Below are 24490 nucleotides of genomic sequence, written 5' to 3'. Positions count from 1 at the left end.
CCATGTACCCACAAAGCATTTCAAACAGATGTTCCACTATATTGGGAAGCTGCTGTATCTTCTGCTATTTATTTTCATTGGTAAAACATGTTGTGCATGTGTCTCTTCCTGAATGGATTGCTACGTAGAAATCTATTATCATAATTTTATCTAAGATAACAGAGGAACACTCCCACAAGGAGGTGTTCGACCCATACAAAACCAAATATGAAAATAATAATGAATGAAAGAATGAATAAATGGATGAATGAAATTACAGTTTCTCATATATTATCATTTATTGACTCTTACAATAACATTAGACATATTTAAATAATATTGTTTCAGATAGAACCTACCTTAGTGTTAACCATTGCAGGGCAAACTGATCGCAGGGTTTTGAGTATTTGGAATACATCCACAATTTTCTCTTCTTTGATTTTATCGATTATTGAATATACAGAGCAAAACAATCCTGATCGAACCGTGCCATCCCTGAATATCAATCAATAGCAAAACATATTAGCATAGTTACAATAATTAAATTTATGATTACTAAATAATTTTATTAGTATTATAATATTATTATGAGGCATTTTACTCATGTATCTTGTTTGCAAACTTTCGATTTTGGTCAAATAAATTAATGAATTATAAATAATTCTTAAACGCACAGGCAGTGAATGATGATTGGCCGATTACTTTGAGGAATGTGACCGCGTTGAACGGCTGCAATAAACCTGATAAACGATTCAACCTTCGGAACAGGTTCTGCTTTAGACCACTGCCGAAACTCGAAGTGCAGAATCTCTTGTGTTTTATTGTCCTGAATTGAAAAAAAATCCCCAAAATATTATGAATATATTAAGCCAATGGAACTATGGAAGCCTACTCATTTTCAAAAAGTACTGAATAGAGCCATTGGTTATGGCAATCTGGGGAGATTATTAAATGAACAATTAGTCGATCGTACCAGGTGTCAGAACATAATCTAAATAGGCCTAAATTATATGGAGGTGACATATTAATTATGCGTTGCTAATGGGTTGTATTGCAATTGGAAATTATATTAGCATAATATATAATATATATATATATATATATATATATATATATATTAATATATAGCATAATATATATTTTAAACTTTTATACATAACCACTAAAAATAAGAAGATAGTTATATTAATGTAAATGAAGTAGGCGCACGACCTTCTGTAGCATGAGTTTTCGTTCGACCATTAAGTCGTTCTGCTCAGAAGATTTGATTATAATGGTAAATGTATCAATCTTCAGCTCTTCATTCATCCGTTGAGGAAGGTATTCAGAGCAAGTTTCATCTTTGTTATTCAGTTGTACGATTATGTCTGTCTTGTAATCTAACACTAAACGCCAAAAATCAACAGTTGTGTCGGCAGGCTCAGACATTGGAGCCTGAGCAACAATAAACGCGTTACGCTTGTTGTAGCCCTGAAACATTAAAAGAAAATGGATACTTCCTTTAAAATATAATCAATAATGCAGATTGTAGAATGTGGCATTATTCTTTATTCGAGATTCACATGAAATGACAAGGTATTTGATGATGGGTAATGATAATGATGATGATGATGATGATGATAATAATAATAATAATAGTAATGATGATGATATAAAATATTAATAATAATTGTAATAATAATGATTTAAAGAACCAAATTGCACAAATTATGCAGTTTAATAATGACTTAAGCTTAGAAAGTTTTACTTACGTCACAGAATGATGCGTTGATGTAATCATTTCCGTTGACACATGGAGTCATCAAGAAAGGGCGAGCTTTATTTACTTTATAAAATGAATCAAGATACAAAATATTCAAACCAATCAATAAATCATTAAACCACAACTATTCAGCATAACCTATTGTAATAACAATCTGTTATAAATGTGCATTTGTTAATTCTAGATATAGATAACAATTAATGACTATAGCAGAACTTACGTGGTAAGACATCTTTGGAACGATTCTTCAATATGTTGTCGGGCAATCTTGCATGCGATGTACGATCATCAGTAGGACACGGGTATATACTGTTTAAAGTCTATACATAAAAACGTTGTAATAATCATTGATTTTAGTTTGTTTGTATATTTCAATCATTAGGCCATCACTTTGTGCAATTCCGAATTACTTGTGCACAATTTGTCTATGATCTTTAAATCTATATATTTGTTTATTACTGATTGTTGTATTTATTCCTGGGTTTTTTTCCCATTTTTAATCAAATCTTTATATTGTTATTTACTGTATCTAAGAAGCGTAGTTGCTTAATGATTTAATGTATGTTACATCTGTAATGTCTGTATATTTTATTCATTGAGGATTTTTTACCTACATATTTTAACAACCCAGCTTGCAATTCATTTTTTACTGCTATAAGCTGTTTTATGTACATTTTTATTTGTTCGATAAGTTATCAAAATATTTGATTGTTTTACTAAATTACTAAAAAAAATCTATCATACTAGACCAGCATTATTTGTATATTATTACCGGTATTATATTAATCTCCTAATTCAAATTCTGTATTCAGTTTCAGTTTATTCAGATTTTCACATAATACATCAAAAGAAATATTCATCAATTGAATATAACATAACGATGAACCTGTACATGATGTATTATGTGTGGTGACTCCAGGATTATCATTAGGATTATAGATTACTTGAATTTGTTATCAATTGTAATTATTATTCTAAATAAGCGTTAGTATTAATTTTACAAGTTAAACATTTCTGAGCATGTGCTGACTTTATCTGCTTCACGAGCCATATTATTGTATATTTATAGTATTCTATGTCGTATTTTCGTCAGGAGAAATAATACGAAATGATGTTTGCACCACCTGTTATAAGTACTGAAGGCTGAGTATGTTCCGAAATGCTTGCGAAAAAAAAATTCGGGATTCGGGTGGAAATCGAACCCACGTCCTCAAGGTAACTTAGCTAGTCTAGCCTGATGTCTTAACCACTAGACCTGACGAAAATACGCCATCTGAAGATCCTTGGTTCGATTCCCACCCGAATAACTGGCATGTATTTTGCAAGTATACTGGAAACAGTGTACTGAACATTCAGTACTTATAACATGTCAGGTAGGGCAAACATCATTTCGTATTATTTATCCTGAAAAAAATAGGAATAGCACTGCAGTAGGCCTACCCGCTGCTACTTGGGGATCCACAGGCCACCAAGCGCAAACTCAGGGGTGTAGTGGTTAAGTCACCTGGCTAGTTACCTAGAGGTCGTGGGTTCGATTAACACCCGAATCACTTGCGATTTTTTTTTTCGCAAGTATTTGCGAATGTACTGCGTATTAAATACTTATAACACGTCAGGTTGGGCAAACATCATTTCATATTATTTCTCCTAACAAAAATACGCCATCGGAATAGCATTGCAAAGTACCTACTGCTACGTGAGGATCGGATTTACCACTGGCCACCAAGCGCCAGTACAAATCATATGATAGGGAAAAAAATGGGAAAATTAACTGCTGTCAGCCTGCTAGCAGGCAGAAAATATAGCCATAGCCATATTATTAGGCTTTAAAACTGTTTAGAATGTACAGTACCTAGATTAGAAGAAAAGCCCCTGAATTTCACATACAAATGGCAGTGGCATTCTTAATTGGCAGTGATGTGAGTCACATAATAAATTATACCTAAAGTATAATATTCATCAGTAGAATTAGTGTACACATTCAGTAAAAATTGTACATGATACCGTAGTACAGAAGTAGCAGTACCTTTAGTTGGTACTCAATAGTTGAGGGCGGTCCATGCACTTGTTGCTGGTCGAGGATTACTTGGTTTAAATCAGTTACTGGAATTTGTGTCTGTCCACAGAACAACTCTTCAAGTAAAGCGGCATAGATGAACTTGTATTGCTCCTATTGATGTTTTAGTATAACACAGTAATGTAATAATAATGATGATGATGATAATAATAATAATAATAATAAAAATAATAACAGTAATAATAATTAAATAATAATAATAACAATAATGATAAACGATAATAATAATAATAATAATAATAATAATAATAATAATAATAATAATAATAATAATAATAATAATAATAATAATAATAATAATAATGCAGCAATAATACAATTGCTAATAATATAACTAGGTTTATTTTTGGAGTATATAGTAGGCATATAATCAGGACATAGTATTCTAATATCAATAGGCCTATATATTTTATAACAAATTAAATTAATATACATGTATTGTAATATTAACACAATGCATAATTCAAGATAAAGTCATACAATTCGGTTCATATAAAAGTACATATTAAATATCTTTGAAATGTTCCCATTACAATACTAGATATTATTACATTTACTAGAGTAAACTTTCTTTTCTTATAGCGCCACCGAACATTAGATTATGTAGTGGCTTGGAAAGTTGATTGATTAATTGATCGCTATTATACATACCAAACTAAAGGTGTAGCCAAAAATGAAAAAGAGAGCGAATTAATAAATAAAGATGGCTCGAGCTAAAAGGAATAAATGAGCATTCAGAAACAGCAATAAAAATAGCTAGTCTATATCTGGAACACGTTAGGCGAAAAAAAAAGAAGATATACAACCTCAGTCTGCACCATTTGGATACGTTTCTCTCTCATGCTTCGCACAAAATTGAATACATCCACCTTCCCTTCTTGCTTTGCCATGTCCAGCATTGAAGCGATTACAATAACTGTACCAGTCCTACCAGCTCCAGCACTGAAACGAGTAATGAAGTTAAGTAATCATAAAATTGTACATAATTATACAAATTACCAATGGAGTATCAGAGGCTCACCCAAAATAGCTTTTACAACTTGTGCCTATATAGACCTTCTCAAATTTTCAAGATGGCAGGTGCCATAATAAAGTGACGATTGTTTAAACTCTATCATATATTTATAACTGGAACTATGAAAGAGCTTATTAAAGGAAAGTCGGAAAAGCAAATTTTACTATTTTTTTTCGTTGACCATGGTCATTATTTCAATTAGTTTTTTTGAGTAACAATGTACTTAAATTAATTAACATTCTTTTTTCTCAGTTTTTCTTTCAGGTAACATGAATTTATGAATATATATTTGATTTTTTTAAACATGCAAAATCACATAAAAGGTAGATTTAACATTTTTGTCAGGTAACATAAAATTATAAATATATTATATTAAATTTTCCTTTCAGGTAACATAAATTTATTAAAATATATTTCAAGTATCTCACATCCCTTACCTCATTAGATTATAATAAATTTAAAGTTACTTAAGCACGATGTAAAAATAAACCTCTCATATAACAGATTGTTCACCTGTTTTACAAATAATAGCTAAACTAACCAATTTGTGTTATTCCTTGCTTTGTTGTTATAAGGTCAAAATAGGATACAGTTAATGATACATTAACATGCTTACAATAATAAAACAATATGCAAATAATCTTCAATAATATTTTAAATGGGTAAGAGTTAGTCTGAATTTAAATAGCATCCCTTTACCACATAGCGTTCTTTGTATATAATAGTAACTATTGTAAATTGATTCAATCTGAATATTTTTGTATTGTTTATATTATTTTTAAATGTGATTTTATAGATTTTACCGATTTTTTAGCTGTCATTCTATATAATATTCATTGTATGCTCCCTGTTATTGGAATTTTCGCTGTTGGGGGATGAAATGAAAAAAGAAAATAAATAGAATAAAAATAAGATAACAATAGATTTAAATTTAAATTGCTTTGACTAGATAAATGTTTTGCCGTAGGCCTAAGCCTATTCTAAACTTCAGCATAAAAACTAGTATATTAGGTTTAAATACGTTTTATTTTATTGTCATGTGTCTTTAGCCAAGTTTTATAAATTAAAAAATTAGCTAAAATGCAACTTGTAAATGCAACTGGAATACCAGACAGATACGAGATTCATTATTTACAATTACATGGCACAAATTTAAATTTGGCAGAATTAGATGGTATGTAAAGAGACAGAGATCTAACAGAATACATTACAACTTGAGACACTATTCCTTGGTTGTTTAGAATATTGGTAATTAAATTTTACTAGGTCACTATCTAAGTACAATGATCATTGAAAAATAATATATCACAAAAGATTCTTGTATTGACAATCCACACGAATAGCAGTACACATTATGATAAAATATTTTTGTTGTTTTTAGACAAAAGTAAAAGTTCATTAATGAAGGTTATCTATATAAATGGGTATTGTTAGAGCAGGTTACAAATGGACAGTGTTTACAGGGCCATTGTCTACAATATAACTTAAAATCGAAAGGTCCGCTGATTAATCTCAGATAAGAAAGTATAATACATACTCCAAGTATTGAAATACACGCCATCGTGTTGTGATTCAATATTTCGACATTAATTATGTCATCATCAGGACCTGATGATGACATAATTATTGTCGAAATATTGAATCCAAACACGATGGCGTGTATTTCAATACTTGGAGTATGTATTATTCTTTCTTATATAACTTGAAGGTACAAAATCTACCAACTATTCAGCTATCAAGCTGATGTTACAATAATGTACAGTTTGGTGCTAAAAGGTTTTAAGTGGAAATAAAATAATTTATTTATGAACCAATGAGGTTGCTGCAACGTTGTGTAAATGTTATTTTCTGACATAACATAACACTTAACCAACACATGCAGTGGTTGTTGGGTGACTTTTAAAAAATATTCTGATCTGTAACTGCATCTATTTCTGTATCTCTGCGACATACTTTTGTATCTCTCCATGTGTAGTAGGAATGTAGCGTATTGCTCTGTACACATAAAAGTAATCCATCCATGTATATCTTTATTATATGAGGCTTGCCATGCCAAAAGCATCATCAGTGACAAAAACAAGAGATGGCTTTTTAAATAAATTCACATATCTCCACATTATAAGCTTTAAAATGATAGCTCATTTACGGAAATCGATCTTTTATTGCCAAAGTTAAGAGTAAAAGCTTCTCTGTACTAGAGTATACAATACTGCCACATTCATATGCTAAGTACTCAGTTTAACAATTAGCGACAGTTCGCTGGTTTTGGACGAAGTATTACTATTGTTTGAAGGTTCGCATGGCGAAGTAATAATAATATTAAATGGCTGTTTTTGGTTGTTATTATGTTACCTGCAGTGTACTATGACTGGTCCACTGTCGCTTGGAGAATTCCGCTGTGCTGACCTAAACGCGTAGATGAAGTCAATCAAATGTGGAACAGGGCGGGGAACACTCTTATCTGGCCAATCAGTGAAATGATACTGAACTACACTATGTACCTCTTCCGTCCCAACCTTTAAAGTAATTAATCGTGTGTCAATACTGTAATTTGTATCTCAAACGTACAGTATATATAAAATATCTTTAATTAATTTAGTTAACACATTACTTTCGGATATTGCAAAAGTTATTGTTCTCTTGGCATAGTGCACCACAAGGTTCTGTTCTTAGTCCAATACTTTTTCTAATTTATATTAACGACCTTCCTAATTCAATTGATTATTTCGATTTTCATTTATTTGCCAATTCATTTTGATCTAATACAATTGATCTTAATGAAGCAAATGAAAATTTAAATGAAGTATCAGAATGGTGTAATTCTATGTTAACAATTAATTCTAGCAAAACTAACTACATTTTATTTCATAATACAGGCAAAGCAGTTAACCGAATCGTGCCTTGTCTGTAAATAGGGATTTTGCCCATGAGTTTACGAGGTTTCACTTGTGTATTAGATAAGCATTTGTCATGGAAAAATCATATTAATAATCTGTGTAAAAATGTGAGGAAAAAAAGTAGGTATTCTATATAAGTTAAGATAACTTATTCCACAATCTATTTTATTGCTCATTCATAATTCTTTTATTCTTATATTTGGCCTTTATTAACCAATGGGATCGACGTTTGGGGGATTACTTATTTAAACAATATTTTTCTTATTAAAAAATATACATTCGATGTGTTACGTTCTCTGATTTTAGAGCTCACTCTATTCCCTTGATTAAACAACTCAATATTTTAGATATTTTTAAGTTGTACAATTATGTGTACTTAAACCTATATCTGACTTGTTCTATTATAGATTACTACATACTATTGATATATATTATAAATGTGTAACTCGTCCCAAGAATTATACTAAATTTAACAACCCTTTTAATTAATAATTCCTCAACTTCGCACTTAACTTGCCCAGACCAATACATTTTATCAAGGCCTAAAACATTGAAATAATATACCAATATTTAAATAACATACCAATAATATACCAAAATAATATACCAATATACAAAAATCAAAGAAAATATTTTCATATAAAACCAAACAATATTTATTAGCTAAATATTAATTTTCAAAAAAACATTACTTCAGTAACTTCGTATTGGACAGTATTAATGTTTAATTAATGACACTAATTTTGTTTACTTATTATTTTAGGTAATATTATTATTACGATCATTATTATTACCATTATCAATTATTTTCTTATTTTTTTTAGTGCTTTTTAGGCTATCAATTCAGTATTTTAATTATATTTAAAGACCAAAACTCGATAAGCAAAGGGTTTCATTTTGGTCTTTTGTCTAAAAATAATTATGTTTATTGTATATGTGTATGTTTAAAGAGAGATGTATAATTATTTAAATAAATATTAATATAAATATGTTGTAAAAGGGAAGTTTCACTAGGCTAATACTGGAAAATATATGATGTGATAAGTTGTTTTATTGGAAGTAAACAATTTAATCACATTTCCTTGGGATTAGAACGAGGAGGAATTTAGCTAGATCAACCAAGCAAACTCCATGCAATACACTATTGTCTAAAAAATTTAGTTTTTCAATGATTTTTATTACAAGGATAATGATTTAATAATTTAAGAGGAAAAAACCTTTTGAAGTTGTAGATTTCGAACCACATAGTTCCTATAGTTGGTCTCGCCGCCGTTCGTTACAGCAATATTTGCGTATACATTACTATCGTTTTGATCTGGCCAGTATTGCTCACATTTTCTCTGCAAATGGTCATAATAAAATAGTCGTCAAACATCGTTTTTCAATTTGTTATTTACGAAAGAACGACATATGCCTATTAAAACCTCACTCTCCTAAACACTACCGTAATCAACACATCCCTCTACGTATACAAGACACATACCTTGGTTCCTTCAACGACATTGGTAACTACCACAATAATCGTAGAATTTTTCTGCCAAATCATTCTCCACATATCATTGACTGATGCAACAGTTGGACCTGAAATTATAAACGCGGAATAATTAAAATACGTAACGAACGCACAGCGCTGTTGATTTAAAATGTACCGTATGATGGTATGAAGGGTACCATCATTCAACATTATTTACCTTGACATGCAATAAACTCATGTGGTGCCGTATATCCCTGAAAACAAGAAATCAAATCCATGGTCAAAAATAATTACTCTAATATCAATGTAAAAACTTCCTTTAAATTTCATTATCTATTCTTTTTCAAAGTAAAAGACTGTGTCCCAACTAATCTCCCATGTTGTCTATAAGTTTACTTGTGCAGGGTGCAACAGGGTATGTGATACCAATGGAGACCTAAAAACACGAGCAAAGCAGCACTTGATCCGAGACACACATTTTCAACACCTTCTAAAAATCAGTTACATGCGAAGACACATCTAATTCACATTGTTTCACTACCAACTTAAAATTAAAGAAAGCCCATTACATTGTTTGGGTGAAATCCTTCATAACAAACAAACAAACAACTCATTACAATATTACTCTTTTATTCTAAATCTTTATACGACTTGCCATGGTATTCTGCTTTAATATACATAACTTACCTTATAGTATTTGACCGGTAGTATGTAACCCGGCAGATCGTACACGACATTGCCTGATGATGACGTGTGGTACGTCGAAACATATGGTTTTTATGTATAGTTCATTTATCATGTAATAATTGTCAAAAAATAATAACCATTTATTCACTCATTATATTTAGATACATGTTCGGAAGATTGTTAACTAGCAAACTTAATCACTGTTGTATGAAGTGGCAAGATCTATCGCATGACAAATTCTACATCAATATGAATCCTCAGGAAGATGTCAGGAAGTTAATAATTTTAGGTGTGATGTTTTGCCCTACCTGACGTGTTGTCGTAATGAATACTCAGTACGTCCCCAAATAGTATTCTACCGCTTTTAGCGACGATCTACCGCGCTACCGTAAGCCTATGTTTTTCTACCGCATGAAAAAAATTCTTCCTGTAAATTTTTCAAAATTTAAATACTTAATTTTGAAGATCAGCTCAAGCCTAGGCCTACTAGGTAAAAACATGACTCAGGATGTTAAAAAACAATCGTAAATAATCACAATTAAGTTTATTCCAATCCCTACCATCAATGTTTATAGTTTACTAATGCCAGAAAAAAAGTGTAAATTGATGTAATTAATGATATTGATGTAGGCCTCTAAGTGTAAATAAATGAATAATGTATATTATTAGACTAGGCCTACTCTGTGACAGAGTAGTAGATTCCAGAATTTATGTAATTTTTATGGTATTAATTTACAATGTGTAAATAAAAATGAAAGCAAGAGCTAGCAATTTAACTGTTTTCTGATCATTGAATGTCAAGTATTTGATATTATAAGTAGTTGCGTATTGGCTGCAACGCGACGCGCATTGTATTTGCAGACGGTTCCCGTCAAAATCTCCTGCGAATGGAGTTCTTCAACTTGGGACCCCTGAAATACTTGTGAACAAAATTACGCAAGTAATTCGGGTGGGAATCAGAAAACTAACCTGGCGCCATAACCATTAGACTACCGAGCTTCGCTTACTGACTAGTGTTGAATCCGATCCCCAATTTGTGAAAAACATTTCATAAGTGATTCGGGTGGGAATTATTATTGTTAATTTAACTTTAATTCACAAATTGCATATCCATCCATATTTTGTCAATTGTTACTTACTTTGCTTTATGTAATTAAGAAAGTAGAATAAAAATCAGTACTTACATCTATATACGAGGCATTTATATAGTCTGACTCAGGAATGTTATTCCAGAGACCAAGCACTACACGAGAGTTATCATCTAACAAAATAGAAATTACAATTGCATCATATTTGTCAAGCTAGATTATGCATTAAAGCACTGGCATGTTTGCAATCAATGGGAAACAACAAATAGTACAATATAGAAATCTGAATATGGAGTCAGGACAAGAAAAAGTTAAAAATACTAAACAATAATAATTATTGATTTAGCATTTTTAACTTTTTCTTGGAGGTAAATAATTATGTTGACCAAAGTCAAAACTTTGGTCAATACAATCAATAAATGCGAGACAAATAATTATGATGACGTAAACCAAACATTTTGGTCAATACTATCAATAAATACGAGGCAAATAATTATGATGACGTAAACCAAACCCTTGGTCAATACAATCAATAAAACGGGGCAAATAATTAATGTTGACCAAAATCAAAACTTTGGGAAATACAACCAATAATACAATAAATCATCACAAATGTTAATCAGACAAAATATAACACAGATTGGAGATTGTGTGACGGATCTGGAACCCAATGCCCCAATTAATATCAGAAAAAAAAAAGACAGCAATGTTGTTTTAAAGGCGTATAATAATGGGGAACCTGAGGACGATATCGCTATTCTTGTGCTTGTATTGATACTCACATGGAATAACATTTGCGTATCTGTTTTTTGTCTTATTCTTAGAGTTTTTCGCAGCTGTCCAAGGGTACAAAGGCTTGTTGCCAAGGTCCTGTTAAGAGGAAAATTAACACGTAATTTTTACTTGCAGAAATATTATCAAAAGACAATATAACAAAATTAATGCATTTTTTTTGGTGTGTTTTTCACTTATTATGTACCAAGAAATGTAAATGTTATCAGTTGGATTAGGTGTATAGCAATGCATAACAAACTATCCAGTTGCGTATACAAATGTTGATTGACAGAAGATGGAGACAAATCAAAATATTATTTTAACTATTTTACTTATAAACTTTTAGGTAGGCACACAAGGTCGAGAGTTATGCAGAAAACAAACTCAGTTACTGTAATTATAAAGTTGAAATCCTTTTGTCTAGCAAACATACACACAACATTCACTAAATAAACTAGTTGAATAATTAGTGGTTAAGATGCTTGCCTTTTAATCCCAGGGTCTTAGGTTCAATTCCTGTGACAGGACTTTTTCTCAGGACCAAAAACAACTCCACTCCCTAAGTCTCATAAAGAGACTTCGCAGATAAAAAGCATCACATTACTTCATTTATTTAAAGAGGGCCCTGAATATCAGCCGACCTTCTAGAATATGCTGGAAGGGTCACCCTCTATAAATATGGTAAAAAATACCTCAAATTCCTTCTCAAATCCGTTTTCTAAGCTCATGTTTCGTTTTAGGATGTAATCATGCAGCTTTTCTAACTCAATTGGCTTGTATTCTTGATTTTCCAAGTTTGTATTTCCATAAATTGGTTCAGCGTTGGCGTACACATTTTCAATCGGAGGATCAAAATCAACATCATCATCTAAGCATTTTGCTTCAACTGAATTAGCATGACCCTCCACAATAGGCATTATCTCATTTTCTATTAAAAGTAAATAAATACCGTTCTAAGGCGGTTAGGTAATTGAATTGAATTAACTCGAATTTATTTACAACAGTAAGAATGAAACACTACAGAAAATGAATACAGACGATGATAATGATGAAGACCATATAGATAATTATGAAGATAATCATAAATTGATGTTGATAGACGATAGTGGTGTTCATTGATAATGATGAGTGATTAAAATAGTATCAATAACAATAATGATAGTTGATGATAATAATGAGTTATAATGACGGTTAATAATTATTATAATGATGATTAATGACTGATAATGATGATGATTATCATGACTATGATGACGGTAATGATAGGATGATGATGGTGACAATGATGATAGGCATAAAAGCATTTGAGTAGGCTAAGTATAATTATTTTAATCATGAAGAAAACGATGATAATATTGTTGACTATAATAACAATAATTTAAAAGTCAAACCTATGTCGTGAACTATCTCTTGTTGAATATAAGGTGTTCTAACAACATCTTTGTTTGAATTGCTGCGTCTAAAACAAAGTAAACACCTGTTATTTGCACACTCGTGAAATGAAAAAGGTCGAGAGATAGATTAAACATTTTAACTGAATAATTACAATAATATAATAATAAAATAATAATAATAATAATGACGATGATGATGACGATGATGATAAATTATGATAAATAACAGCACAATAGTTATTTCGGTAGTGTGCAACTACCTTCATCAGTTGCCAATAAGTATTGCACACAAGCAATCTCTTATACTGAAGAAATATATGCTTAGCATGCCAAAAAATCGAGCGTATCTATTACACAATTACACAGTTTGAATAATACTGAAGTAAAATCAGATTATATGTAAGAGTTAAATAATGAAACGAATTCAAACGGACAAAGATAAATTAACAATAAACGTTGCTTGTTCAGTGAAAGTTACATTATTTATTAGCGTCTTTAATATTAATGTATTGAAGACTTTTAAATTTTTATATAAAAATATTAAATGTGATGAAATAAATTAAGCAGTCTGAAAAAAAGTCGTACAATTTTTACACTACTTATACATTGCATATGAAGATGTACCGAAAATAGTTACCGTTGAACATAAATAAATACAACAATTCCAAATATTACCACAGATAAACCTCCCGCCAAACCACCTATAACAGCACCTGAGAATAATAGAAATACAAAGACATAGAACCAACAATTATATAATGCTTTTTTGGTGGGGGGGGGGGAATCTTCTCTAGTCGATTTAATCTTTTAATATTTAATTGATCTTTTTAGTAGTGTCAATCTATCAATTATAAAAGGGCCAAAATTGAAATACTTGCTCCAAGACGGACTAGGCTTAGCCTGACTGGGCTTAGCAAAAATATCCATTGCTGCTAGTGTTTTTCCCCCTATAGACCTATTAACAAAACATATATTTTATTGAAACCAACAAACAATCGAAATGGTCTCACATGAATGATAAACAGGGCACAATTACAGTATAATGTAGGCTATGTAAAAGGCAAATTATGCGTTTCGTAAAATGATCCCAGGGTTTAGGGATTCAACCATTAAGACGGAAAAAATATAATAATTTTGTCTACTTTTATTATACATGTAATGTAATGTTAATTTCGTACCGACGTTAGGATTATCGTTATTCGTAGATACACTTTCAATATCTGAGAAATCACCGTAGCCCTTTTGCGTCATGGCTGCTACCTAAAATAATAACACAATAGCAACAGGATCAATAGGAACAGCTCAAATAGAAAAATAAAAACAACGAGAGAAATAATAAAAGTAGTAGTAGTATTAGTAAAATGGCCACGGTAAAAATGGCCCGGTAAAAATGACAGACAGGTAAAAATGGCCAAGAATGATAAAATTCAACAATAATAATAATGATTTTTTTTTAAATCTTAAAGAATTTAGATGCTGTAAAATTGGAAGAATTGAATTAATAAATCAAAAAATGCCTTCCACCTACCAACCCTCCCCCCCCCCATGATAAAATTCAGTAATGATATTGATTTTTTTTTTAAATCTTCAAACTATTCAAATGCTGTAAAATAGCAAAAATTTATTCAATAAATCAACATAAATCATATGCATTTAAAAAAACTATGATAAAATTCAGTAAGTGTATCCGCTACTAGGCAAACTAGGCAGATGACACAAGCCGCAAAAGCTGACTTGGAAAAAGGGGAGCTAGCCAGTCTTATTAGAACTAGTTTAATAGATGCGTTTAAACATTAAGAAGTTAATTGTCTGTTTAATGAAGCTGTTAGTGATGCCATTGCTGAAAACTTCAGCCCATTCAGCATGAAATTGAACTTCTGAACGGTAGAATGTTTGATGTACAACACACATCGGAGTGACATCCAACACAATGAGTTGGAGCGGATTATTAAAAAGCAAGATGAGTCGATTTTTGAATTAAAGCACCAGCTCAGCTGAATGTTCAAAACCAAATGAGAAACGATCTAGAACAATACTCTAGAAGACATTGTGTAAGAGTATTTGGAATTGTAAAGACAGAAGGTGAATCGGCTGAAGGTGTTATTGACAAATAGCAAGGGAAAAGCTAATCATAAACACCGTTATCAGTAGATAGAAGTCATCACATCGGAAAGAAGGACAAAAACAAAAAGAGGCCAAGACCCATCATTATAAAATTTATTTCATATCAGTGCAGGGATCAATTTAGGATCAAGAATTACGATTCAGGAATATTTAACGGCAAGTTGGTGAGACAAGTTAAAGAAAGTCTACGACCTCCAAGGCGTAGCAAATGTTGATGAAAGAATTTCTGTGAATCTCAAGGAAAAGTCAAACGGCAAGGAAGTTGTAAAAGTTATCCGATTGATTGTTGATCTAAAAAAATATCTACCTATTTAACTATGATAGTTGCTGTTCTGGTAGACTCAGGAAAAGCGATAGTCGCTCATTTATGTTGACACTGACTTATTAATTGTTTTTTCCATTGTTTATACTATATTAAGAGCATAATCAACAACTATCAATGAGACGCCTTCTCTGTTCAACTTAAACAGAATTACTTTATATGAAAAAATATATATTACAAACCACTCAAGACAAATTAATTAGATTTATTGCAAAGTTGGAACCCAGAAATCATGTTGGGCATGCCGAACCCACTAATCTCGGTATGCTTAATATTGAAAATCGCGTTAGGTATCTACGTCTCAAACCATTTTTACAGAATTTTTAACAAAACATGTCCTCATTACAAGAATTTTATACGTATCTGTGATTCTCATGAACATCAAATTAGACAAGTTCTACAAATTTCAGAGTTCTTTATGGCAAGTCCAATAATACATTTTATTATAATTGCATTAAAGATTGGAACTCACTTCCCTCTTGAATCAAACATTGTAATGCCTTAAATAAATTTAAATCCCATGTTAAATCTTATTTATTTGGAAATGCTTTGTAATACTCCCCCTAGCTATTTAATGGGCCCTTATCTTGTCAAATTTGTTTTATGAAATACGCCTTTATAGTAATATATTTTTATTCTGGAATTGTGTAATTATAATAATTATTGCTATCTTATTTATATTTGATAATATTAAATTATTGTAAATAGAATGTTTGAATATTGTATTTTGCTTATACAAAATTAAATAACAAAGTATTTTAACATTGTAAATATAAGAACTGCAATACTAATATTGTTTAAATAATATCTATATTTGTGTATAGTACCTAATAGATATAATTATTGAATTAAATAATAATAAAGTGTTTTTGATAATTGTAAATTTAATGAATTTACACAATGATTTTATATAAATTGCCTATAATTGTAAGTAATTTTTAAAATTGTTGTTTGATTTAAATGTCGTATTAACTTAAACTGATTTATTTTATGGTAGAGGACCAGCCATGGCTGCCACCACTGTCGTCTTCGGCTACTGCATCAATAAAGGTTCCAATGCATTTTCGTGCTCTCTAGATGCCGAGGGCGCGTTTGATGCAATCCCACATGATGTCATTTTTGAAAAATTAGGTGACAACATTGATGGTCCATGGTGAAGATGCTTACTATCTTGGAACACAAATTTGACAGTGAAGGTGAAGTGGGGTGGTTTCATAAGTATAAAAATAGCTATCCGTAAAGGCACAAGACAAGAGGGTTTGTCATTTCTCTCCATTATTTAATCTATTTTATAAAGATCTTATTCAAAGATTTAATTCTCTAAACTGCGGTATAGTTATTGCCCACTCTGCCTTCAACGCATTTTGTTATGCCGATGGTAATTTGCTTGCTAGCCTAAAGACCACTGGGCTCCAAATTTTAATTGATTTTGCTAACGAGTACGTATATCTCATCTCATGGATTACGATTCAATCCGAGTAAAACTACATGTACTGTCTTCGGTAATAATACATTTATGATTGAACCCTCTTGGTTCCCAAATGGTTGTAAACTTGATGTTACTGACTCCGTAAATTATCTGGGTGTTATTTTATCAAACGATCTTAGTAGATCACATAAACATGTGTCCAATGGAAATAAGTTTACTTGTAAACTTTCTTGGCTTTCTAAACTTTCTTGGGTTTAATCCTCAGTTCATTCAGTTTATATTGTTACTTTGTACTTTTTGACTGTTTATGTGCTTTTGTAATGTTTTGTTTTTTCTCGCTAAATGAAGTGAATAAATACAAATAAAATGGAAATGAAACAACCATCATTATTATACACACATAAAAACGGTACGCGTGTATATAAACTATTAAAACTATCATAAATGTGTTGTTTTCTAATCGTGAAAATATACTAAAAGTGGACACAGTATTGCCCTCTTTATACAAATTAAATAAATAAAAAGTAATAAAACTGGAAGCGAAATTTCATTATTAACACAATTTCTACTCCAGTATCAGTTACGACTAACTTCATAAATACAAAATTATAAAAAATATGTGCATCCATTGGATTGGATTGGATTTATTCGGTGTAAACACCAAGGATAGCCCACGAAAGTCTAGAAGAAGACTTATTTCCAGTGGGGTCCTTCTGGTGGTGATTGGACAGTACACCGGGAGACAATCCCCTACTCTTTTCCGAAGAGTGTACTGTGTTCTTTAACGTGCACATGGGCCATAAATACACACGGGACCAACGGCTTAAATGTCTCATCCGAAAGACGGTGCGCTATGTAACTTGTATTTCAGCCCTCTAGCTGAAACACAAGGAGAGGCAGCGATGGGTATTGAACCGGGAACCTAGAGATCTCCACGGTTCAGCGCACACACAGTGGCTACCATCAGATTAGCCGACTGAGCTAAGCTGCTCTCTCTCCAAATCCATAATAACAAATCTGTGTTTTAAAAATGCCAACTCAGCATAGGCCTAATGTAAATATTTGTCTTTAACCCAAAGGTGGCAAAAAGCCGAATGGCAAGGCCTAGGTGGCAATGTATTTCTTTAGGCACGAGCGCCAAAGGATATGCCAATAAGTGAACTTAATCACTGTCCTATGTGGCATATCCATTTAACAACAGGGGACCTAATGGACCAGTACACCGGGGTAACCTGTGGCGTAGCTAGGAGGAGTCAAACGGGGGGCACGTTTGAGGGGGCGCTGAAATGGGAGAATGAGTTAAAAAAAAATAAGCACTTTTTAGAAAAACACGACGAAATTGATGTATTTCGTCAGGCATGAATATTTTAATAAGAATCCGAATGTAGTCCGAATTTCTTTTCAGTCCATTTCGACCGTTTTCTCTTGTTTTTTTTTTATCCTATTCTGTAATGACTACATGACTAAAGCGAGAATATCTGCTTTGGCACTACTTAGTATTGAGCGTGATGAAGCAGACAACATTGCTAACTTTCATCATGTTATTAACTTATTTGCTGATACAAAAGCACACAAAATTCAGTTGCAAGTTTAAACAATGTTAAAATTTCAGCAACTTACAAGACTCTATTAAAGATAAATTTAGAGAATAAGAATACTGAGATTTATGCGATAAATACAACAGAATTACAAATTAGGATAATGGTAAAGTTGTATACAATGTTCCGAACATTGTAATGCAGTTTCAATAGTAAGAAACAGGGATGGCACCAGGGCCCCTTCGGGGATAGCTGCGCACCCCCTCCACCCCCTCCTCCTTCGTCGGGGAGAAAAACCATAAGATTTTAAGCGACGCTCGATCATGCCCACTTTGCTCTCTTCAAGGAAATCTTCCCCATCGTCGGGGCATCCCCCCCCCGAACATTTGACCCCCTCGGGCAAATCCTGGCCCCATCTCTGGTAAGAAATAACATACGAGAGCTAGAATAATAATAGTTATTCGGGTTTAAATAATGTTATTTAGACAGTGCATTATATGGACGTCCCGATGGACGTAGAGTACGCATATGCTTAAAGTCTATACAACCAATATCAATTAATCAAAATATTATAATTATAATTGTAGGGGGGGGGGGGCGCAATTTTCTACTCTTGCCCCCGGGCGCCAAAACCTCTAGCTACGCCACTGGGGGTAACCCCCTACTCTTCTCGAATGATGTACTCCATGGGTTCTTTAAAGTGCACACGAGCCAAACGCATACACTGGGCCTACGGTTTAAAGTCCTTATCCGAGAAGACTTGTTCCACCACCAACCATTGGCGAGTGAGCCGTTCGAACCAGTGCCGATATTAGAGCTGAAGGTTACGGTGCCCCTGACTTAACCGCTCGGCCAATCAACTCGCCAGCAAAAGGCAGGGTGGCAACGGGCCTGTGTGACAACGGGCCTAGGATGGCAAAAGGCCGGGTGGTAAAAGACAGGGTGAAAACGGGCAGGGTGAAAACGGGCCTAAGGAGGCAAAAGCCGGGTGGCAATGGGCTCAATGGCAAAAGTCGGGTGGTAGAAGGCCGGGTGGCAAAAGGCCGGGAGGCAAATAGTTAGTAATGAATTCGTTACATATATTTTCTAATATATATTTTTTTCTATTTTTTATACGACTTTGAACTTTATTTATCAAAAAATTAACCTCAATGTAAATTTGAAATTTTATGTTATGATGCCTTGCAGAACCTTCGGTAGTGCTTTACTTTTGGTTATCCATGGAGGGCATTTTATTGTATTTTACTTTCTCCTAAAATAATGTCATAAATAAAAATAAAATAAAATGCTGAAAAGAACTCTTGTTTTTGTAAACAATGTCCCTGATTGATCAATTAATTTCGTAAAAAATGCTGTACTAAAGTATTTACTAAACATGTTGACATATATGTACAATGGTATTTACAAACCCTGACGTAGTAATTCGTATTTAGCTTGACATCTTCAGTTATTGACAGTGAAGTGTCTGTGACATTCATGTTGAAATTGGTCACACTACTGTAAACGAACACTTTGTATTGTAGAATTGTGCACGGATTAACATCAGGAGTTGTCCACGTAATTGTGATTGACGAAGACGTTGAAGCTAAAGAAGTAATGTATGGTTTACCAGGATCTGTGGAAGAGAATAATAAATATTCCTGCGCTTTATGGCTACAGTAGTGGTAAAATATGGAAACAGTCAACTGTTCTTTAAATTTATCCATATTTATTCGAATAGTTTCATCTGGTTTGCTTATAATGATTTTAGAACTGTTTAATCGATAATAAACCAAGCACACTTTAATGTAAACTTACTGCGAGCTTTCATCGGTGTTATCAAGGGCGTCGATCAGTGGTTAAAAGTGTTTTACTCGGTTTTGGTCCGGAAATATGCACCGCACTTTGGACAGCCAGAGCAAAAGCGAACAGACAAAATCCATGACAGTCATTCTTGCTGTTGATCTTTCCACTCGCTTTGAAAAGTGGGGTTTTAACTATAGAAGATTGGTGAAAAGTGGGGTGGGGGATATTGATATGATGTCCCCGTTAATTTGAAAAGTGGGGGAGGTGTCCCCCTGTCGCCCACCGATCGATGCCCATGGATGTTTAACATTTATCAGGCTATGTGAGCTAGCATCCGTTGTTTTGGACATTGTGCGAACAACGCCCTCTGTTTCTAGCTCTCTATCAGGGTTATTATCGATTAAACAGTTCTACAAATATCTATATTATTTTATCAAATTGTAATGAGACCCAATTATCGAATCAACTCATTTTATTTTGGAGTTACAAGCATTTGATTTGAAAATAATTAAGTTGATTACCAACACGGCCAACCTACGTATTTATGCATACCTGTAGGTCCATGCAAAATGCGTAACAGCATTAAACGAACTGATATTGCGAAAATATCTCCCCTCATAGCAAATCCATTTCTATAAAATATACCTCCCAAACTATATTCCTATTTTTCAACTACCTCCACCTTCACTACCTTCTCTACAATCCTCTTTAAAAGAAAAAAGAAAAACAAACAAACGAACACACAATAACTCGCCCAAACACTTTTTTAAGATTACTTACAACTCGGGCAAACAGCAACAGCAACACCTTTTATTGTATTGTATTTGTAAACTCTTAATGCGATATTAGGGGTTGGTTGTACACCTGCCACCTTATTATTTCATGATACTACATACACTGGAACATTTTACATTTATACTTGACAAAAAAGTACATGCCAAGTATTGTTGTCGAAATAGAAAAATAATTCGAATGGTCAAAATAATAATACAAAATTATTATTGGTTTTTAGTATCATGTTTAAATAGAAAGATGCAATAAATACATTTTAAATTGGTTTCCAAAAAAAGTGAATTAGTTTATATGAAAGCTTATTTTTTATTTCTCACTTTATTCAAATTCGACAAAGAAAAAATACAGAATCAAAAACGAACAAAAAGATCACATAAAAAAAATAAATCAATAAAGGAACATAACATAGAAGCCTTAGACTCGTCTATATAACAGGACATGCAAGGGAAAAAAAGAGCGACATTTGCAAAAAACAGAGTTACAAGATAGACAGAAAATGTATAAAAATATATGAGTGGCAGTTATTCGAAAGTTAAGCCAATATACAGTATTCAAATGTTTCTTTAAAAATTTAGTTTCAAAAAAAGCAGAAAAATTATATTTCGGGCCTATTTAATTTAATCAAAATTACATCATTACATATACAATTATTAAATTGATTATTCAATATTTACATTATTAAGGAGAAAATTACTTGTCCCAGCAGTTTAAAAAATATATTTGTTAATTTAATTGAAATTAATTATTTTATATACAATTAATAATGCCTCTCGTATTTTGCAATATAAATGAATAAACTTTAACCTTTAATATTATTAATAATTTTGAGGAGAAAATTACTTTTATGTAATTACTATAATTGCACCAATTTGAATATTCATCATACAACTGTTGTATCTGCCTACGGTTTAGGACAATAGGTACGTTTCAATGGTCCCCAATTACGGACCATCACAAAAATGTAATCATCTTTTCCTTGGGTCATACCTAACACTCCCTGTGAATTTCATTTAGATCTGTACAGCTGTTTTTAAGATAATTTAAACACACACAGACACCCACCCACACCTACACACACATCAACTTACACGACTGAAAACATATCTCCTGGCGGAGATGATAATGATGATCATGGAGATGATAAAAGAGATGATGGTGGATGATGATGGATGATAATGGTTGATGATGGTTGATGATGGATAATGGTTGATGATGGATGATAATGGATGATGGATGATGATGTATAATGATGGATGAAGATTAATGATGATGGACGATAAGGGAAGATGATGGAGGATGATGGTTGATGATGGATGAAGATGGATGATGATTGATGATAATAGAAGATGCTGGATGATGATGGATGATGTATGATAATGGAGGGTGATGGAAGATGATGGTTGATGATGATGGATAATGATGGATGATGGTGTATAATGGTGGATGATGATTAATAATGATGGATGATAATGGAAAATGATGGTTGATGATGCATGTTGATAAATGATGGATGATGATGATGATGTTAATGATGATGATGATGGTGGTGGTGACGATGAAGATGGTGGTGATGATGGATGAGGATGGAGGATGATGGATGATGATGAATGATGGATGATGATGGATAATGATAAATGTTGATAATGATGATGATGATGAACAATGATGGATGATGATGCATGATGATGAATGATGATGTATGATGATGGATGATAGATGATGATGATGGATGATGATGGATGATGACAATGATAACAATAATAATAATAATAATAATAATAATAATAATAATAATAATAATAATAATAATAATAACAATAATAATAATAATAGTAATGATAAAAATAATATACAAATATAGCAATAACGATAATCTTTACGGAAAGCTTACAGTCCACATCTGAAAAGACAGTTTCATTATCGGTTGTTCCGTTCACGCCCAAATGGGATGCAAACACTGTAAACGTATACCGTGAACATGGTACAATTCCGTCATTTATAAGAACTTCGGTTTCTGTTGTATTTCCTTTATGAAGAATTCCACCTGATAGTTCATAATAGTACATCACCTGATCTTGGTTGATACAGGTAGCATTCCATTTCATCAATAAATACGTCTCCTTTAAAACTGAATCTTTTATGATTGAGGGCGCTGTTGAGACAAAAACCAGTTTCCTAAATAATAATAATAATTATAATTATTATTATTATTATTATTATTATTATTATTATTATTATTATTATTATTATTATTATTATTATTATATTAACAATTTACATAATAATAAAGCCTAATGATAAACTAAATGTTTGTTTTACCGGAGGGTGCTATTTGTACACGTATGTGCTCTCCCCAATTACCAATAATCTCTCCGTTATTAACAACTCTAGAATCGACGTTGTAAGCAACACATTCTGATAACCCTGATATCTTGACTTCTGTTTGAGAACTGTCCGTTGTGTTGACAATGACCCGTTCATTTCCATCTTCGCTTTGGTATCGCACTTGATACCGAAGTATATCATCACACTGAACTCGCTCAGAATGCTATAAATAGAATCGATTCTAGTCTAAACCAATGTCATTATATGTATTTCGCATAAGACAGTGGGAAATCCAATGGTACATGACTTGAAAAATTGTCATGAGACAAGTACCAAATTGTAGTTACACTAATACTGAATTCCAAATTGACGAAAGTGGTGCATCCTTTATCTTTGACATTATATAAACCAATATTAGTCTTAATGAAAGAATTTGTTTTAATTCTGACAGATCTTCTAAAGGATTGAACCTATGACACAAGGATTAAAAGTCGAGCAACTTATTATACAAAGCCACAGCTTGGCAATATAAACATATTGGAATAGCTTACTTACCAACAATTGTAAGATGATCTCATTTCTTTCAACTGCTTTCAACTCTATTTTTGGTTTTCCCATGGGCTCTAAAGAAATGCGATTATTATACAAATACTAATGTCTACCAAATTAGAAATGAATTATTATTAAAAACAACTTTATACTTAGATTATTAGGAACCGTTCTGGTTTTATAGACCTTACTGCAGATTATAACACTATAATGGCACTGGGAGTGTAACCTAAAACATATATCAAGTAATATTAATATAAATCATGGTAGTCGTATACAATGTACCTGACGGTTATTTATATATGAAATACAATGTACCCGACGGTTATTTAAATAATTTAACCATGAAGCCATAAGCCATGACGCTCGCCTTCACATCGAGAGGTCGCAGGTTCAAGTATCTTTCTTTGATGATGATAATGATGATATATATATATATATATATATATATATATATATATATATATATATAACTTAAA

The 24490-nt window shown here is 32.1% G+C and overlaps 1 protein-coding gene across 4 annotated transcripts in view; it reads right to left on the bottom strand.

Annotated features, from left to right (window-relative positions):
* Positions 1–24340, bottom strand: part of LOC117110851 (receptor-type tyrosine-protein phosphatase kappa-like) — a 37614-nt gene extending 13274 nt beyond the window's left edge. The window contains exons 1-21 of one of the 4 annotated variants that reach the window (XM_033253684.1): positions 24018–24340; positions 23499–23685; positions 23029–23289; positions 19970–20175; positions 14326–14407; positions 13785–13860; positions 13145–13212; positions 12446–12681; positions 11762–11849; positions 11076–11152; positions 9422–9458; positions 9214–9311; positions 8948–9070; positions 7186–7349; positions 4625–4760; positions 3768–3911; positions 1962–2061; positions 1731–1804; positions 1192–1449; positions 654–805; positions 339–474 (exon numbers count right to left, since the gene is read on the bottom strand). In XM_033253684.1, the coding sequence (XP_033109575.1) occupies positions 339–474; positions 654–805; positions 1192–1449; positions 1731–1804; positions 1962–2061; positions 3768–3911; positions 4625–4760; positions 7186–7349; positions 8948–9070; positions 9214–9311; positions 9422–9458; positions 11076–11152; positions 11762–11849; positions 12446–12681; positions 13145–13212; positions 13785–13860; positions 14326–14407; positions 19970–20175; positions 23029–23289; positions 23499–23685; positions 24018–24080 (2766 nt within the window). In that variant the 5' untranslated portion in view covers positions 24081–24340. Of the gene's footprint in view, positions 1–338; positions 475–653; positions 806–1191; positions 1450–1730; positions 1805–1961; positions 2062–3767; positions 3912–4624; positions 4761–7185; positions 7350–8947; positions 9071–9213; positions 9312–9421; positions 9459–11075; positions 11153–11761; positions 11850–12445; positions 12682–13144; positions 13213–13784; positions 13861–14325; positions 14408–19969; positions 20176–20357; positions 20631–23028; positions 23290–23456; positions 23686–24017 lie in introns of those variants that run through there. The other 3 variants (XM_033253683.1, XM_033253685.1, XM_033253686.1) reach the window with 3 other exon arrangements.
* Positions 24341–24490: the final 150 nt, after the last annotated feature.

The sequence above is a fragment of the Anneissia japonica genome, unplaced genomic scaffold (genome assembly GCF_011630105.1).
Source record: "Anneissia japonica isolate Jap-2015-1 unplaced genomic scaffold, ASM1163010v1 scaffold3669_len183718_cov122, whole genome shotgun sequence".
In the NCBI taxonomy this organism is placed as follows: domain Eukaryota; kingdom Metazoa; phylum Echinodermata; class Crinoidea; order Comatulida; family Comatulidae; genus Anneissia; species Anneissia japonica.
The sequence above is the reverse complement of the archived record's forward strand: the minus strand, read 5'-3'. Positions and strand labels throughout refer to the sequence as shown.